General features: G+C 34.1%; 1 protein-coding gene across 1 annotated transcript; it reads right to left on the bottom strand.

Moving 5' to 3' along the window:
- Positions 1 to 158: 158 nt before the first annotated feature.
- Positions 159 to 16,818, bottom strand: LOC117933480. The gene is made up of 14 exons (XM_034854857.1): positions 16,653 to 16,818; positions 16,431 to 16,527; positions 16,254 to 16,318; positions 15,770 to 16,047; positions 15,604 to 15,678; positions 15,461 to 15,519; positions 15,203 to 15,338; positions 13,576 to 13,672; positions 13,398 to 13,464; positions 8,737 to 8,835; positions 6,473 to 6,562; positions 2,501 to 2,655; positions 705 to 806; positions 159 to 580 (listed from the first exon to the last, which is right to left on the bottom strand). The coding sequence occupies exons 4-14, from the start codon at positions 16,020 to 16,022 to the stop codon at positions 433 to 435; spliced, it is 1,281 nt and encodes a 426-aa protein (XP_034710748.1). The 5' UTR covers positions 16,023 to 16,047; positions 16,254 to 16,318; positions 16,431 to 16,527; positions 16,653 to 16,818; the 3' UTR covers positions 159 to 432.
- Between the last annotated feature and the right edge of the window lie 3,044 nt (positions 16,819 to 19,862).

Genomic DNA, 19,862 nt, shown 5'->3' on the forward strand with positions numbered 1-19,862 from the left:
ACCCTAATATGGTCAATAGATAAATCTAGTTGCATCTTCTCCTACGTGCAGTCAAGAAAAAGCCTTGTTCCATTCTAAGGATTTTGCCAACTCTATCCATTCAACTGGAGACTCCATACAACAGAGAATGGTATGCATAAAGCTTTTCTACCAAAAACAAATGGAAAGTTCTCACTTTGGCTCACCTTAATGAACAAAAAAGGTATACACATTATTTGGGATATGACAAAAGAAAACCATCCCCTTTCCCAGCAATTCTTAATTTACACACAACATGGACTTGTACAAAGCTCTATCAAAGTTATTATATTTCATGGGAAAGGAAACCAATAGAATTGGGAAAAGAAAAAGGACAGTTAACATTGACATTTTGATACACAACAATTGAAGAATACTCCGCCTTGTTTTGCCCCAGAAAAATATCACAATGGCTTATGTTCGGTCAGTCTTGAGCTGGTTGGTGGCACTTTGCCCCTTGTTTATGTTGTCGTTCCAAGAAGGGTCCACTGGAGGAAGTTGGTATTCATCGGGTTTCAGGGCCAAAGCAAAATCAGGCAGTTGTGGTGCTGTCTCCATGATTCTGCAGTCAAGATTTTCCAGTATCACTCATCACGGAATGATTTTCCAGCTTCATTTCATTCATTCATTACAGTAATGGCCAACAGGCATAGAGTTAAACGCCAAAACACCAAAGAAAGACTTACCTTTCATGCGAGTATAGATCCCGGTTGATGCGAACCTTGCTAGAAGTATCTTTAGGAATCTTCTCAGATAGATACTTCATGGTTCCCCAAAGAGGTGGATTTCTGCACCAAAAATGGCAATTAAGTAAGTACATCCCTAAACTAACAAATCCCCATGGAAAGCACATTTACATGGTCTCTGTAGTGGTATCAGAATTTTTTGTAGGATCATCATACCTATCTGATAGCTCATCATTATAGACAACTCAAAGTACATACTTGATACAGGGCCCAGAAAAGACCAGAAAATGCATCTAAGATCATTCTAATGGAGAAAATGAAACCACTAAGGGAGAGCCACTTGGGTGCTGGGCCTAGCATCTTGTGTGTACATTCCAATTATCCATTTCTTCCTATAACAATGGCCAAATACAACAACATATCTGCCCATGCATCTCATACTATGATAAGATGCATGTTTAACAAACAAGTGGATAAAATAGGAGCTTCATAAACTTTTAAATGGTCAACCTCTAACGCTTACAAGGCTGTCCATGTAGAGCCTAAAGATGCAACATAGATTAGATGATCACATATCCATACTGAAATTGGGAGTAGTATTTAGAGGAGATGGACAAGGACTTGAGTTGGAGAATCTGGAGGAAAAACAGTAATCATCGTAAAGCAACTTGCTGGTGGAACAATGACGTTCTTACAGATATTAGCTCCAAGAAATACTGAAAATGAGGATTCTGGAAGAGATAGATGTGTTTGGAAAGAAAAACAGAGTATCATGACCTCAATTAAATTCTAGATATAAGGGACAGAGAGAAAAGTGGAGAAAAACTCTTTACATTTAAGGAAAAGGAGAAGTAACAGGAAACACATTAAAGCGTTCAAAATGTGGACAGGGACTCTTGACAAAGATCTAATATCAGAAATCTATGACATGAACATACATTAATATCAAATAAAATGACATAAATAAGAACATATGATTTGAGATGCCCAACATATGGCCTTTCCATGCTATGATTCATGAAAGACAGCAATGCAATGAAAACCTGAAGGTGAACTTTCAAATTATAGAAAACACCTTCTTTGGCCTGTTTGCAGTTACATAAAACCAAGTGTAAAACAGTGTGTGTGTGTAAATTATAAATAAAAAATAAAAAAGAAATAAACATAGAGGACACAAATTTCCAAAACACCATACTAGAGAACCCCCCATAATCCCATTTACAATAATTCCACAAAAAGAATATCCCAAGCATACTCAATTTTACAGTTGGTTGATATCATGATCTGCAACACATAGTCCATTAGAATGATGAAAAATAGATGGCATAAGCCCCATACATTAAGGTTCAAGGCACCTGGATGTGCATGCCTCAGTCCTTCAACCTCAATTAAGTTAGAACTCTCTCTCTCTTTCTCTACACACAGACACACACTTGTCTATAAATAAAAACATGTATGTTAAAAAGTCTATCTGCTTGCTCAAAAGCTTTGGTCTTAGATATTAATTCATGATGCAACAAATGTTGTTTCAGATAATATTAATATTACCATACACACACACACGCTTTTCCTCTCTTTCTTTCTCATAAACAGATTTTGTTCAAAATGTCTTTTAAGATAGTTTTTAAATTCATTAAAAATTTGAAGTGTCTACAAATGAGAATGTAGAAGTTCTTAAAAGTTTAGATGCTGGTTTGGAAACTTTAGTCTCAGATATTGATTCATGATGCAATAGAAACACGTTTATGAAATTACATCAAAAACAGCAGACATGAGAGAAAAAAAAATGACATTACCTTGACAAAGGAGGAGCCATGTTGAAGGCCTCACATGCCCTCTTACTTTCTTTGAGATACTCATCCGCCGCTTGCAAAGCAGCTACTGCCATCCCATGAGATTTTTCTGTGTTTCCTTCATCAAGTATTAGACCATGATAGTAATATGCTGTAGCCTGAGGAAAAACCAAAATGAAAAAAAGTCTTGCATCATTCTTGGCTGGAAAAGTGCAAAATAAAGCACAGTACTGATCAAGATCTCAAACCCAAAAAACAAAAGAAACAGAGGAACCATGCTGAGACCAGTAAATTAATCAGATAAATCTAGTATATGTGATCAAACTTCAGTAAATTAATTACTAAATACATAGCTGAAACCAGGATGTTTAACACAATAACTTACATCTTTTCTCATGTTCTAGTAAGTAGATGCTTCCCGCATAAACTCACAAATTCTAACTTCTAACTAATAAAAGTTGAAAGTGATATTCCAGCATGAAATAGGATTAAAAAAGAGAATATAGGCAAGTTAGTGTTCACAAACGTGCATTCCAATGTCCAGTTACAACCGCCTACTCTCACCTTTAATCATGTGATATGGCAATAATTTGCATGTTTGCATGAGCACACGTTATTGATAAAGTAACTCTCTGTCTTTATGTACTGAAGCAACAGTTTTTAACTAAGTAGAAAACACAAAAAAGAAAAAACCATCTTGCTCAGATATATACATCCTGATCAATAGCAAACAGTTTTCCTGATCTAGAGGACAATGACAGTGAAAAACTAAAATATTAAATCCTTTAGGAAAAGGTTTCTTTTTAAATATAAGTAAAATATTGTCAGCCAATCCACTTCATGTTCATACTCCATACATACACCAGCTACATAACACATTGTGGAGCATTCTAATAGAACATCCTGTTCAAATTTAATGTGTGGCTCTATATCTGCATTTCCGCTATTCACATGCAAACCTTCTTATAGAAGGAATGCATTCAGATGCCAACAATTTATTACCAAAAGAAAGGAAAGAGCATGAAAACATTTCCTAAAGCTTAGCAAATTATAGGGGCCTCCACTCACGTTTGAAATGGGACACAAAACTTCCCTGAGGTTTCATTTTTCTCTTCTATACAGAATTGCAGAAAACTGGAATAGCTTTTCTTAAACAAAATAGGATGTCCTTTTAATCGAAGGGTAAAATAATTATGTTAAGCAAATTCTGGAATGGAATGCAGGTTTCTGCGAATAATGAAACCATAGGAAAGGCTAATGTCTTATTTCAAATGTTAAAAGTAAATATAGAAGAGACAAACAATGGGTAATAATCTCTTCTATTAAAAGAAAGATTCTAATCTGCCACTTAAGCACCATCAAAGAGAAAATAATTCAGAGTGAATATTCCCTTAAGAAAATTATGTTCATCTACAGCTGAATGAGTATCCTCAAAAGTCAGACTTTAGAAATCAATCATGGTGTTAACCATGTTATGCTGCTTCACTGGTTTGACGATAAAAAATTCCAAAGTTCAAACATCCGTTCCACTATCTCTCAGTAGCATGATGCAATATGCCATTCCCAAATCTTGAAAAGTAACCAGGAGAAGTGTATGGGCATTTCAATTGTTCTCTCAGTTTACGTAAATTTCATCACTTATAATCTACAGGGATATTTGATTCAAAGGGTCAAAATATGACCTTATTTTGTAAAATTGGCCTCCAATTTTTCAAAACAAGAAGAATGACCTTTTTGGACAAAATTATCCTCCCCCAAACTTTTTATACTCATTTCATATCAAAGCACTTTTTATAAAATAAAATAAAAAACATAAGGGATACTTTGGTTCATTTGAGGCTATATTTATAATTTCACACACATGGTGGTTATTTTTTCAAAGTGAATATTTTGGCCTTTTGGCACAAATATTTCCAATGTGTATTTGAGAATACTCAATTCTAAGAAAAGTGGTTCACTATCTCTTTTCATTTTCTTTTTCAGAGAATCGAGGATTTCTTAAGAGAGAGGACATGAGGAAGAAAACATCCTTAAAAAACATATAAGACAAAAGACAAGTACAAAGAAAAACAAGAAAACAAACAAGCCCCAGCTACCCAGGCCTTCCCTTAAATCAGAGGGCAGAAATTCACTCTAAAATCCTCAAGAGCAATGGTTCCTCTCCTGGCAAGATTCCAGTCTCTTTAGCAGCCCCTAGACCTATTTAAAGGTAATCTCCACTCTTGAGAAAAGATTAGTTATTTCCCTGATCCTCCCAAAACCCAAATACAAAGAGGCTTAACAATGTTGAGAAGTTGTTCTTAGTCTCCAATTTATTCCATGTCTCGTGGATTGCTTCCCTAACTCAAGGCTAGAATATACAGATCTTCTTGGAAGACTCCCTTGGTAACAATTTGGCTGAGTTCTCTAGAAAAAATTGATAAAAATTCTATTTAATCCAATCCTTTCAGGGAATGAGACAAGATCTCCTATCCCTAATGCAAACATCCAATATCTTAAGATACTCATGAAAGGAACTCTTTGAATTTCCATTGATTAAAGATCATAGAGATGCAAGAAACCCACCTTTTTCCATAGTAACTCTCCACCATTTAACTCATCCTCAAAGATATGAAAGTTTTTTGCCACCTAAGTGGTCCAGATCAAGCCAAGAAAGAATAAAAACCATAGGATCTGGCTTTATCAACCTTAACAACAACTCAAGCCCAAACCATAAACATTGAACTTATATTCTAGGATAGCACCCACTTAAGTTTCACAATGTGAAAAATCCTTAGCCATAACACAATCCAAACTGATATTTCAAAGAAATGTGAGAGATGATCTAGCTTCTATGATCACACAAGAAGCACATATCGGAATATGGTTTTCCAATTTAAAGATTTTGTTTGTGTTCACTCTGTCATGAGGTACCACTGCTTCCCCCAAAACCACTACCCTTAGAAGATACCTCAACAGTCAAAATCATTTCTGCAGAGAGGAGATGAGTAGTTCCCCAACATGGTGTTTGGTATTGGTCTTGGTCATGGAATCCCTGGACACCAATACAACTTGGCAACAGCAATATGGTATCCACTATATTAACATTTGGATATACTAAATACAAAGATATCCTGTAAGTGTCAGTCATTGACTCATTAATATAAAAAGCCACTGTCTTCTTGAAAACCCAGAAGCTTCTCCACTCCAACCATTCTATCAACAAGTTGATATCTGAATTTTCAAGACAAAGCAAGGATTTTTAGTTTCTAAAATATACAACTTCAATTTGTAATTATTCTCTGTTGGGGTAAACAGAATCTTACTTCCCATAGGAACAAATGAGGATTATACACCCAAAGCTAGAGTTCAACACCTAAAATAACTCATCCAGAGACTTGCAATTGGGTACTTTTGAGTGTTGAACTACAAATCCAAATTGTGCCCCATCAACATATATACATCTGTGTATGGCTGATACCTCCCAAGTGGCCATCAAAACAATTCCTTAAAGAAAAATCAAAGAGTCCATCGCTAATAGTTGAGATTTTATTTTTATTTCTATTTTTATTTTTTTGTTACATCTTTGCTCACATTTGAAATAATTTATCAAAAAAGGAATGTTGCTCACATGCTTGGTTAATAATACCCAAATGCAGCTGCAACACCTCATGCAAGTCCAACATCAAGAAGTCGAGAAACCTAATCTAACAAGCCTAATATCCTCCGATTAAGAGTACCATAGCTTTTTTCCTGCAGACTATCCTTTAAATGCAATATATTTAAAGTATCATTTTCTCATTTTCCATGCAGGCAATAAAAGTAAAGCTTCCATGCAACCTTACAACCAGAAAACAAATCCTTCAATAGATGCCAAGATATACATGTAAATGATACTAAAAAAAAGTCAGAATAAGGGGTAAGGACAACAAGGAAGAAATTCTGAATGATAATAGACTGAGAATAAAGAGGAACACAAATGAAATTGTAAGATACCTTTGCTTCAACATATTTCCACTTCACATAGAGCTTATGCTTTTCCCCCCATCCGTTAGTTAATGGAAGGTTCATAATGTTATCTTGAGCCTATAAGAGAGCACAAACGGAGAACTTTATGTCTCAGGATAACAAATTTTGCACCTTAATATAAAAACATAGACCATAATGATAGAATGTGAATAATTCATAAGGAACACAAACAAAGTTTTATTCTAAGTGTAATCAACATGGAAAAAAAATATATGAAGCCATAATAAGTTCGTTACACTAGATAAGTTTGCTGAAATCCAAAAATCACCTAACCCAAATCAAACCCTGCTTAGTTTTCTTAGGTTAGGGTTAGTTGTCAGTGTCTTGCTACCTTGATTAATATCAGAAACAATTTCAAGTGTTATCAACCTCTTAACATCAGAAGCCATCCCACTAGATTTGACCAATCCATTTGAAGCCTAAAAATGCCTTCAATTCGCTTTCAAAGGAATGTCATTGCAAGAGAGACCATAAAAACCCATAATAACCACAGGGGGGGGGGGGTGTTGAACGTTCAAAAGTTAAAGAATTTTTTTGTTTGTAATTTGTGGAGTTGGGCCAAATTGTATGTAGGTGAGGAGGCGTTCTCCCTTATAGGCTTCCTAGAGTGGATAGCTTCCACTTAAAGGGAGGTGATTCTTTTTGTCTTTGTTTTTTGAGGCCTTAGCTGCCTTGTATACTTCCTGTATGCTTTGCGGCGATTTGCCTTTTTAATGCATATCCTTTACTTATCAAAAAAAAAAATAACCACAGGGTCATCAAATGGGAGAAAGTATACTGCCAAAGAGATGGACCAATGCATTGCATCAAGATTGGAGGCACTCTATATTTGGGTCCAAATTCATCAGGAAAGAATACAATACAGCATGAAGCCACTTCATATAAAAATAAAACTAACTTTTTTGCAAGCTTCATGGCAAGATTTCCTTGTAGAAAAGTTCAACTTTGTAGTTCATTGAATTTTTATGGCTGAAGAGTATGGATCCGTCCTTTTTTTCTATAAATAGAAAGGGAGTGTAACCCATGAATATGGGATGTATACAAAGACCAAAAAGGCAAAAGAAAAAGGAAAAGACTCTTAACTCCATAAGTACCAGCCGAAACATCAATGAAATCTATGGAGGAAAAAAAGGCTCCCATCTCTTAATGATCTTCCAGATCATTCAAACAAAGAATTCGTAGAAGCATTTTTCAGCTGCAATTCCGATTGATCCAAGCCACAAAAGATCCTTCAATTGTGATCCTTCCAAATACACCAAAATAAACATAGTGGGGCTATAATCTATATTTTTCTTTCCCTTTTCTCACCATCTGTCTTTGCCTACTACTCAAGATTTCCTTGTGGAAAAGTACAATTTTGGAGCTCATCATTGAAATTCTATGGCAAGCGTAGATCCATCTTGGAAAAAAAAAGGGGCATGCCATTACTTTTTGTAAATGTCAAACTTTGAGAGATACATAGGAGCATCATGAGTAACATACAACATAGATTCCCAAATCAATTCATGAGAGAGGTGCCTGCAAGTTCTCATTTGTAGGTAGACAACTAAACCAAGATATTCAAGGACCTAATTAAGAAAATTTAACTTAGTTTAACCACCTAAATTGGGATAATTTTCTAGACATGATGCTATATTGTGAAAACAGTCAAGAAAGATCTCTGACCCTCGTTTGAGAACATCAAAGGCAAACATGACATTTCCTTGCATATGCAAGAGCCACAAAGGAAAAACAGCAGAGCCTATTGCTTGGGTACATTGACTGCTTAGAAATCCAGAGAAAGCATACTCCTAAAGCACATGGAAATTCATGAAAAAAAAAAGGACAGATTGGAATCTAAGGCCAACCATGATTTTATAGGGAGTCAGTGGGTTGTTTGGTTTGGTTGGCGGTATTTGGTAGCAGCTTTTGCTTATTACTGCTTGGTTTTGCTTGAAGGAGCACTATATCTTCCCTTCTTAACAAAATGTCGCTGTTTCCTATCATTTAACACGAGACAACCCCTACAACAAATGTTGTAGAAAAGAGGCTTACAAGTCATTATCTCATGGATTGCACTGAAGTAAACACAGTACAAGTGAAATATGCAAACAGAATGATTCTATACACAAATCAAAAAACATGAAGGCAGAAGGGAGCAAGTGAGCAATGATAGAAGAAGGAAAAGCTTAATGCAAGATCCCAAAGGCTTTAACTTATGGTACAATGATGTGAATATTACAAATATGTACCTGCTGCCAATACTTTACCATCTCACATGCAAGCCTCCGTTTTACTGCAAGTGTAGCCTTGGTACTATCAATAGCCATTCCAAGCTGGATATCAACACCCTATATCAGAAGTTGGAAAGAATATCAGTGAAGTGCCTGTAATGTCTGTTTCCAAATTAACTAAATTAAATGTTTTTCCCTTTTTTAAGAAAGACATTGTTCACCAGTCAACTCAATCCCATTGATTTAATTATTTAGGAGAACATAAAAAACCAAAGTCTCCAAATAAATCATTAAATCCTAAAATATTATCTAGTGAGAAAATGGCAACAAAAGACATGAACATATCAAGAGAATGAAAAGTGAAATATTATCAACACCATGGAACATGTGCATAGGGAAAGAATCAACAATGACTTCCTACTTCCAAATTATTACTGGATGGGTTGGCAGAATTTTTATGTTCATTTTAATTATTTAATTATTTGAAAGGAAAAATAGAAGCCTATATGATGGGAATTAGTAACCTTGGGGTGGAGGAAGACAACTACTGTTCTCTCCCATGTTCCTCAAGGTAGAGCACGGCCTTGGAGATACGAGCTATAACCTTGCAGGATAATTGACCTTTCTAGAGGTCTGATGTGCTCTTTTCAGTGAAAGCATAAGTCAGCCAACCAGGTAGCAGATAGCTGGCTGCACGAGGAGCTGCCTTATTGGAGATGTTCTTGGGCGGTCCTTTCACCCTTCCCTCCTCTCGCATGTTCTGGTTCTGGTTGGCAACATCTGCGTGCTTGTTCAGGTGGTTGGTCATATTTAAGTGGCAGCCCTTTTAAGCATTTTCTTCTTAGATTTTCGTGAAGACCCATTCTTCCTTAAACTAAATTTCCTTTTATCAAATAAAATTTCCTTAATTGTTAATTTGCTTCATCGAATACTAATATGATTCACCTGAAATGTGCATCATGCAGTCAAGCAGACAGCCTATGCTGTAGAACATAACACTAATTTAGCAACCAAGTGCAAGCACCTGACTTAAAATGAATAACACTATCACAAAGGGTAAGAATCATCTTTTCTTTCCAATCCTCTAAGCAAATCAATACTTCTCAGAGCAATAAAGTTCAACCAGATGTATTTTTTACATACTCTTTAAAAATTTTGCAATAATAACTTCAGATTAAACTGAATAGACATTTTATTTTTTTTATAACTGAGGAACCTTCCATGACCAAGCCCTTTGAACTCTCCATGGGGATCCAAACCTCGGGGTGCTAACCACAACATAACAACCAGTACCGAGTAAATTCAGAGCATTATCAGTGGCAAGATTTGAACCCAGGTCCATGTGCCACTTACTGGGACCACACTTCCCAATGTTTGCCCTAACCAACTAGGCTATCTTGGCGGGTTAAGCTGAACAGAAATATCAAAGATCATTCTTGGGTCTAGAAACATTTCTGTCTTCAACTCTACTCAATATTCAAAGTCGGGCCCATCTACATGCAAAGCATCAATATCTTTTCTTTTTTTATCTTTTTTAATATTTGGCACCTTTACAAATTACCACTCTTCACTCTAATGCTGAATTAATGAGAGATGGGCCCAGGCCAACTCCCAGACCCATATGCAACAACAGAATACAGAAAGATTTCAAAAATATGCAGCTTTGGATCTCACCAAATCAAGGTAAGACATTGCTTCTTTCAAAATAAATCAGGAAGTAATAAGAAACCAAGCATATATAGAGAACATTGTTAGCATATAGAAAGGAAAAAAGGAGACAGAGAAAAGCCTGCATCATGACCGTGCTTCTCTTTAAGGAGTTTCTTCTCTTGTTTTCATCATATTTGTATATTGTTGAAGGACAGCCCATCCTTCTTGGTCTTTTTATTTAATAGAAAATTCTTGTATCTTTCTGATCCACAAAAAAATAGAGGTGTTGATGATCTTATTTATGTTAATAGTTTTCTGAAATTATACCATGATCTTGATACCTATAAATTGATCACCAGCCCAATCATGAATCAACATTAATATACTCGTTGTTAAAAGGTCGAGATACAAGACGCCTTCTTAGACATCTCAAAATGACTCCACATCCCAATGGAGTTGAGGAGGATTATGCCAGAACTAACCTACAAAGGTAGCAAAAGTGATATCAAGTTGAGTCAATGATAGATATATTAAATTTTCCCATAAGTTTTCTATATTGTCCCAGGTCTCTTAAGAGTTCACAGTATGCCTTTGTGAAATTGAACATAGGATCCATAAGACCACCAACTCAGTTTAGCTCCTAAAATTCTTGTCTCTACTAGAAGATCAGTGATATATACCTGTTCTGAGAGAAAAACTCCTTTCCTCAACCTAGGACCTTTATTCCTAAAAAGAAATCCTAAATCACCCTAAATTTTCATATGAAAATGATTATTTAATTGATTTTTAAGTTCACCACTACCCTTGATGCCCATAGACAACCAGAATGATAGTACTACTTAAATACCATCAGACTTGTTGAAACAACATTTAGGCCAGCAATTTCATACAAAAAACTTTGGTGCATTCATTATTTCCTTGGGGTTGAGATTGCTCCTTCTCATCAAGGCAATCTCAATGGAAGTGTGTTTTTGATCTTCTCTCTGACATGCCTCTAGGGTGCTCAGCCTATTGATATGCCTATGAATTCTATAGTTAAACTTGATGAAAAAAATATCATGTTAAGGTACCAATTTAACCAAAAGACCTATACTGCTATGACATAAACCAATGAAGTTGGAACCCATGACCTCCTTAAAAATTTGGCTCTGACAATAAACTCGTGATATTTAGAGTTAGTGAGGAGAAAGGGAACAAAGGAATATGCAAGAGGTTTAGGTTGGTCTTATTCACTTTCTTATACCTTTCATCTATTTATATTAGTGAGTTCGAAAACAAGATTTAAATGATACCCCTAACAGAACATAGAATAATAAACTCTAACCACACGAACACAAAGTGATTGAAGCAGTACCTTTATATGTATACTCAACAACAACTACACTGACCTTGAAAAACCATGCTCTCAACCCATTAATTGTCACACCAGTGGATAGTTAATGGTACACAACCAACCACACTCATAAGTGCATGCCTCTGTTGTTAGACAAGTCGTCAATTTCTGAGTTGTTCCATGATGTTGGTACTCAATGGCACACAAACACCAACACCAAACAGCTTGTTTCCTTAGGGGTGATGAAGTTAACTCCCAAGTAGCATTTTTATGCAATGCAATTAGTTTTTCATTCAGTGTGCTCTTCCAACAAGAGAAGGAAATGACCCAAAAAAAAACAAAAAAATCCTTACACCACCAGAGCTAGCTAATCATCTTATCCATATTACTATATTTTCTCAAATCACACTATAGCCCCAATACCTTAAAGTATGGTCAGACTTTAACAATTCATAACAATGACTTTGAAAAACATTGCAAAGCAAGCACATGTTGAACCCAATTTGTATACAACAACCAATTTCTCCACAGAAAAAAAATACAAGGAATGTGGAACTTTTCAAGTAAAATCTCAAAAGTTATTTTGAATATATATATATAAAAAATAAATAAATAAACACGAACTCCACAAACATAAACTATATACGGATGTCTTTTAATTAGCAATACAGAAAAAGAAATAGAGAAAATTCCAGCATGCAGTCAACAGACAGGCATGATTATATGAACAGACCAGAAAAACCATGCATGTAGTGAATTTGTGAATCATAAAATTTCTAGTGACCATTCTTACCCATTTCATAATTTCAAAGTGTCCCTTCAATTTCGATTTCACAATTTTTCTTTTTGATTATCTTTGCATACCTTTTTTCATATATGGCATACAGGCCAAAATCATGTTGTATTGCCAATACTGCACACTGATACTGTGAACCAAGCCCAATACCTAAAATCATGGGACATACTGAGCTCAAAACTTACCTATGCTATACAAAAAGAAAGAACTGTGAAAATACGTGTACTAGGCTTCAACCAAATCCAAGATGTTCCTCTTAGTATGACGCTTAATTGTGAAATAAGGAACGCTTATATCTCCCATGTTCATCAAAACAGTGGAGACAATAACTAGTATATCTTGCAGTTCTTAGAGAATAAGATTGAAGTAAGTTGTCTGAAATTCCAACTCCCAATTTTAAACCAAAGCTTGGCCCTATGGGTGAAGTTCAAAAAAAAATTATGCTGTGCACCAAGTTGATAAATTTAATGAAAAATTTATCTCATTTCAGTTGACAAGGTGACTTTCATTCTATTCAGGAAAAACCAAGTCACCTACAGTGAGGACAACAGTCCAAATCCAGAATCCAAAGATTCAAATTATTTCAATTGAGGTATTGCATTTCACTTCTAATCATAATCATATCTCTATTTCTCTGACTCAGGCAATAAAGTGAACCAGTAACCTTGTCCTCCTTATCACCCTATACTACAAACTCAGCAATTGATATATGTGCCAGTCCTATTTTAAGAGAAAATAAGAAAATAAAATAGGTGCTGGACAGCCAGACCAGATGTTAGGAACAGCAGCAAGTGTTTACATGTTTATTGAATCCTGCCCACATTCAGTGTGAAGTTTTATATTCAAATATATACACCCTAAGAGTTCATCAATAATATCCATCGAAGAGTAAACTAGTACCTGCCCCAATGCTTGCAGGCAAAGTGCTCGTAGAACTCCTTCTGCTAGGTCTACTGGTAGATTTCTCCTATAATTAGAGCAATAACCAAGAGAGCATGAATAACCTTTCAAATCATGAAGGGGTTTGTAATAGCAATACATAGCTACTAGTGTTCAGTGAACTCTCGCATCTAAAAACCTGAGTTCAGAAGACAACTGTGGGAGAACATGTTTTACGGCACAATCCAAGTACCCTGCTGCCTTCAAGAAAATGTCAATGGAAGCTCGCCTGCTCTCTGTTAAAAAATGACAGAAAATGAGAATTCTTGTAGTATGCCCAACAGAAATAAGATAATCCATGTGAAGCACAAAGGTAAAAATGAATGTATACATGAAAGCAAATTTGAAGCTCAGCCAGACTATCTAAGAGACATACAAGCAGCTCAATTAGGATGACAAATCCTATAGATAATTTCTCAACAGATGGAAGGGGGGATACTATTTCTCCGATTTGCAAACAAGTTTTAGGGGCATCTATTAAGTCTTCAAAGCTATTTCTCTAATTAGAAATCAAGTCGTGAAGCAAGGTTTCAATCCATAAAATTAGTTATATAGCTTTTATTTGTCAACTGAACTCTTTTAAAAAAAAAAAAAAATACATAATCATCATTCAACAATTTCGATTTCTTTCATTGTTGGCTTTAAACTCTAATCTGATCAAAAGTTCATTTAGTTGAGTTTGGTCCAGGTCATATGATAACTCCAGCTTTAATATTGGTTTTTCATTTTCTATTTAGTTGGCTGAATAAAAATTTCTAAACATGTGACCATGCTTTAGACATAGTCTTCATTTTTAACCTTCGTAACTTATATTTATAGCTTAATATGTACCTAATGTACAAAAATTCATCCATTTGATTGTGCCTTGATGAAAATACTGCTTATTGTATTTTTTATACCAACTTAGATCGTGGTTAGCAGTAAGGTGATCAGTATAAGGTTTTTTATATTTTTATGATTTCTCTACAATCATCAAAAGAACTGTGGGATCTTCTTTAAGAAATCCATAACTGTCATATGCCTCGTGAAAACCTTGCCATAACTGAGCCTTTGAATCATACTTCCAAAAATCAATGATGTTGACATACCAAATACAACATTTCTGCAGAAAATGGGAAAGCACATTAATAAAAAACAAAGAAACCATTCCCTTTTTCCCTCTTTCTGCTGCATGTGCCCCATGTATAGAGTATTTTGAAAGCCCTATCCTATGGGCTGAATACAAAATCTCTACAAAACTAATAGACATCTTCAAAAGCATTCATGTTCCCTAGATAATCCAAACAGAACATGAGGATGAGTTGCTGAAACAAAAGCCCTAGTGTTCAATCTTCCAGTCTAAGCCATCGATAAAAATATCCAGTAGATATAATTAACAAACAATTCATCTGTCAAGTATACCGAGCGAACCTAGGAAGAATCATGAATCAATACTTCTTATATGCCATAAGTATATGTCTACTAATATCATTTTCTCAAAGTATGCAGTTAGCCTATCAAGCAGGAAAAAAAAGGTTCCATAAATACTCAGTTTTAGTAGCAAAAAAGAACTTTCTAAGTAAATATCATAATTCAGCTTATAGAACTAATGCAGATTTCAAGTATTAAAAGCCCCAAATTAAATGGAGAACAACTCTGGCATCACATGAATTCTCATTTTAAAGTCCAAGGCTTCGTGCACTGAAGAAAGACTAAAGAAAAAAGGTTTAATTTTATACAACAAGGTTGCTTGCAGCATAAAGCTTTGCAGTAAATAAAATGCCTACCTTCTGATACTTTTGGCTGATAACCATCAGAAGATGTTCGTGGAAGAAGCAGTAAGTTTGCCTGTGATAACAATAGCATTGCCATCAAGTGCAAAACCGACAAAACCTCGTACCAAGCATTAGACATGGTTGTTTCCTGAAAAGATAACAATCTGTATCAAAACCATCATTCCCATAAGGGAAAGAACGAGACCTCAAACAAAAACAAAAAATAAAATTTGACAAGTGACAAACAATAAACCCATATATTAGTCCCACCTCTGCATCATCCTCCTGATTAACCCAAACAAATTGTACTTTATGTTGTAGCTGGCTTCCTACACAACACAAATAACTAACAATCACAACTTATCTTGAACAGATTATACATCCTAGTAGGAATGACACTACCCGAGCTTTACCATCCTTGACTAATCCCAAAAGAACGGGCAAGTAATCTTCAAGTGCCTGCAGAAGATCGGCCAATGTTGACCCCCCTGCATATAAGAATAATCAATTGCATCAGACACATGACTATTCAGGTTTACCAAATACTCAGACAGAACTTCAAGCATTTCCACAACAGACCATGTTGGGTGGCAGTCTTCCTCCTTGTTCGTGTAATTGTTGGTGCTTCATGGCCGGCCATCACAACAATTCGGGTCCTAAGAGCAGTCAAACGTTCCAGTAGATTTTTAGACAAGTGATCCCCAAGTGACTGGGAGAAATCGAGGGGTTTAGGAATCCGAAAGCCCGGAATAAACACAGAAACCTCCCCAATGTTTCCAGGTCTCCTCCTATTTCCACCAGTATCCGTTGGCGTCGACACAAAGCATCCCATATCCTCAAACTCACAGGCAACCCCCCTGCAAAGCCGAATCAAATAAACCTCACCAGAATTAAGATTTGGGCATACATTGAATTCTCCATTGATGATGGGCGAGGTCCGAAATTCAATTATAGGAATGTAGACAACGCCCTCCAACAATTAAATGCCAACCAACAAAGCAGTAAGCAACTCACGAGCAGGAAAAGTCCAAAAATTCAATAAATAAACATTAACTCTGCTCACCTCAACTGAAATATCCCTATTACGAGTCAAAAACTGGAGTCTAGCCCACTCTAGTACTTTCTCTTCTGCATAAAAAGGAAAAAAAAAATCAAATTGCAGTCATGGAAAACGAAAAAGCAAAGCAACCCAACTCACAAGCAAGAGATGAACCCAGAAAAAGCAATTCAGGAAGGTCACCTTTTCTGAACAAGAAAACAGCTACCCATCAAAACCCTAGAAGAAAAATGCTCAATTATTTATTGTCCGTTGATAATTGATCAACCCCACCAAATATCTGCAACTTTTCAACCATTAGGGAGAGAGTGGAAGGGAGGGAGAAACACACGGTTGAATTGAAAGTGAAGAAAACAGGTGAGAATAACTTTATAAAATATAGCTTTGAAACAAAGCCCAACTCACCTTTTTAAAGATCTGATACTCTCAGCTCAACGGTCAATGTGGAATTGAGATTTTGGAGATCCCAAGGGAACAGAGGCTGATCTGTGCTCCTGTCTCACTACTCACTACTGAAAAGGAAAGATTGTGGGGAGACCCTCCATGCACTTCGATTCATTTTTATTATCTTGGCTTTGTTTTTAGTATGCTCCACTATTATTATTATTATTATCTAATCATTATTGTTACTATTATTTCACTGTTTGGTTTATGAGAAAATATTTATGCATACGTATGCATTTTTGCTTCTTCGCCTTCAACCCAATTGGATTGGCATCTCTCCAACTTGCAGGTTGCAAGATGGACGGCTTCAACAAAAGAAATTCCTTTGAGTTTGTACAAAATTATTAATACTAAACCAAAATCTAAATTTATACATCTTTATATGATTGCGTTTGGAGACTAGGAAAAAGGCATCATAGCAACTCATCCAATCTTTTTACTTGAGTGATGTTTGACTAAGAAACAACTCTCTGAAATTTCCAACTTATCACAAAATGATTATATGTGATATATTATTGTATGAGTTCATAATGAAGGGAGCTTATTAATATCATAAATGATAATAAATAAACAAACATCACATATTTTAATAATAAAGCTTATGATTATTAATATTCATAATATTATTTTTTATATAGTGTTACATGTTAAAATATTTTAGTAATGAAATTTAATATCGAAAAATTTTGAAATATCAAAAATATAATATGAGTCGTTTAAAAATATATGATGAAATCTAAACTCGTATACGATGATACAAATATAACGAGTCAAAGATAAAAATAAATAAAATTACGAACAAACAAATATAATTAAAAATAATAAGACTGATATAAAAAAAAATGAAATTTTCATCTATTTTAAAATGAGAAGTTGCATGATTTATAAAAAAATAAAATTAAAATATGTGATAATTTAATGCAGTGGTGACACCATCATGCAATCAATCATTTGAATATTTTGATGTATACGTGTACATTAATGTACTTATGGCAATTGGCAAGTGCGGTTCTCATAATTCCCCTTCCCCCAAGTCAACTTGCACGCTCCTAGTTAATGCTATAATTATTGAAAAATAATTGAAGATGGAAGAAGAAACAAACCAATAAAAACTTGTTTTTATTTTAAGGAGAAAAACAATAACATTAGGCCAGCTTGGCCAAACTTTTATCCAATAATAGAAAACACATTCATTAAATCGAACCAATTTCTTAAATATTTGTTACATCGTTGTCCTAAAATTGTTGTAGTCTTTATCATCGTCCTATTTTAATTGTTTGAATAGACGAATTGCATTGTTAATATTAGTGTATATAGTATTGGTTTAGTATACATTATTAATATTACGTCTTGTTACATAGTATTTAGAGATTATTAAATTAAACTTGCATAATCATACTATTTTTCATCTATTTTTTGGTGATTTGTTATTTATTTTGAAGTAGTGGTAGAGAGAAGATATCAACTTAGTATACATTAACGCTTTACTTTTTATAACTTAAGCTTCTTAATAACCAATTAATTTGCATCTATAAGAAATCAAACTTTGCTCGGTTGTGAAAAAATAGTTCTCATCAAATCATATCTTAAAAAAATTAATGAATTTGACGCTTGGAATGAGATCTATTTATGTTGTTTTCATCGACTTTTTATGCATCAAAACAACGTTTAGAAATATGATATAGACATATATAATGCAAACAGTCTTTCTTTCTTAAATTTTTCGGATATTGATTTATCGAGTACACAAAATCTAGATATTCTACTTATACGTGGCGTGCGATTAGTACTTTAAAGATACAATCATTAAAACTATATCACATTGATTCTGGTCCACGTGGTACTCTCTCATCGACGTTTCATCCCTTAAGGTCTCAATTGTGAAATTGAAATTAAATTTCTAAAACTCTTCTTATATTACACATACATGTCATATCCATAAAGAATCAACAAAAATCTTATGATATTTTAGAATATACTTAAATTTTCACGTTGCAATCACTTGTAAATAACTTTATTTATTTTGACAGATAGTTTCGTACATCTGGCAATGCAATGTTAATATCAATCAACTTGATACATACTGTTCATCGGTGTCACGATTGGAATCAAGCATGCAACCATAATCAAACTTTTTCATGGAAGAAATGATCAAATCTAAAGCTTTTTTGAGGAGGAAGACAAGTCAAAGAAGTTGTTAAAAATCAAGAAACGAAGATATGTTTCATGCTGGAGTTAAGGGCCCCACCACCGTCCAAGGTGTGTGGGTGTTCCACGTGCATGGGGTACGTGGGGAAAAATCCAAATCCATTCTCTCATTGGCGGTGGGTGGGCCTTGAAATCACTGCTCCCCTCATTTTTCACTTATTGTAACACATGCATCTTCATGCTTATGATCCACTTGGCTTTGCAAGAAATGTCACGATTCATCGAAACTTTTTGATAAAAATCATTTTTTTTTTCATAATTTAATTTTAAAATAGGTCATTTTCAGTACAAATTTTAAATATTTTTAGTTATATATTTTTTAAAAGTATTCAAAATGATAATTAAAAAGGTGAACAATATTTTGAAATTTTTTGTATTGTAGACAATTATAAAGTAATTTTACAAATTAAGTTGATAAATTTATTTTGTATTTGAGTTCAAAATATAATTTTGTTCTAAAATCAATGGAGAACCTTTTTTTTTTTTAAATTATTATATCTCTAAAAATTATTTTAAAAAACATTACTAAATATTTTAAATCATTTTTTAATTATGAATTAATTATACAAAAAATGTCAAGCTATTTTTAGTTTCAGGAGAGTTTAAAGAAAAATATATAGGAAAAAAATAAAGAGGAAAAATGTAAAGAAAAAAAGTGAAGAGAAATAAAATATAAATTGAAAATCGATAATTTTTTTTATATATATTGCTTCAAACTTATTTTATTTATTTAATTATTCTATATAAAATTAAATAATTTTAAAATATATATGTTTTTACTAATTTTAATTATATTTAATTTTCTCTCGTATTTTTTTAGCAAAACTATATTTTTAAATATTTTTTAAAATTATTTTTTTGAATATTTTCTTTCTATTTTTCAAAAATCAAATATAACATTAAGGTTTATTAGATGTATCTTATCTACAAATGATAGTCCGTAGACTTTAAATTTTTAACATC

This window comes from Vitis riparia, chromosome 16, assembly GCF_004353265.1.
Source record: "Vitis riparia cultivar Riparia Gloire de Montpellier isolate 1030 chromosome 16, EGFV_Vit.rip_1.0, whole genome shotgun sequence".
Classification (NCBI taxonomy): Eukaryota; Viridiplantae; Streptophyta; class Magnoliopsida; order Vitales; family Vitaceae; genus Vitis; species Vitis riparia.

Bases quoted from the DNA above. Each gene is read 5' to 3' on its own strand.
- LOC117933480 (XM_034854857.1), bottom strand. From the start codon at position 16,022: ATGGGATGCTTTGTGTCGACGCCAACGGATACTGGTGGAAATAGGAGG. The intron at 6,563-8,736 runs GTACATATTTGT...GCTCTCTTATAG, and splicing joins TGGTAAAGTATTGGCAGCAG to GCTCAAGATAACATTATGAA. The intron at 581-704 runs GTAAGTCTTTCT...TCTTGACTGCAG, and splicing joins GATCTATACTCGCATGAAAG to AATCATGGAGACAGCACCAC.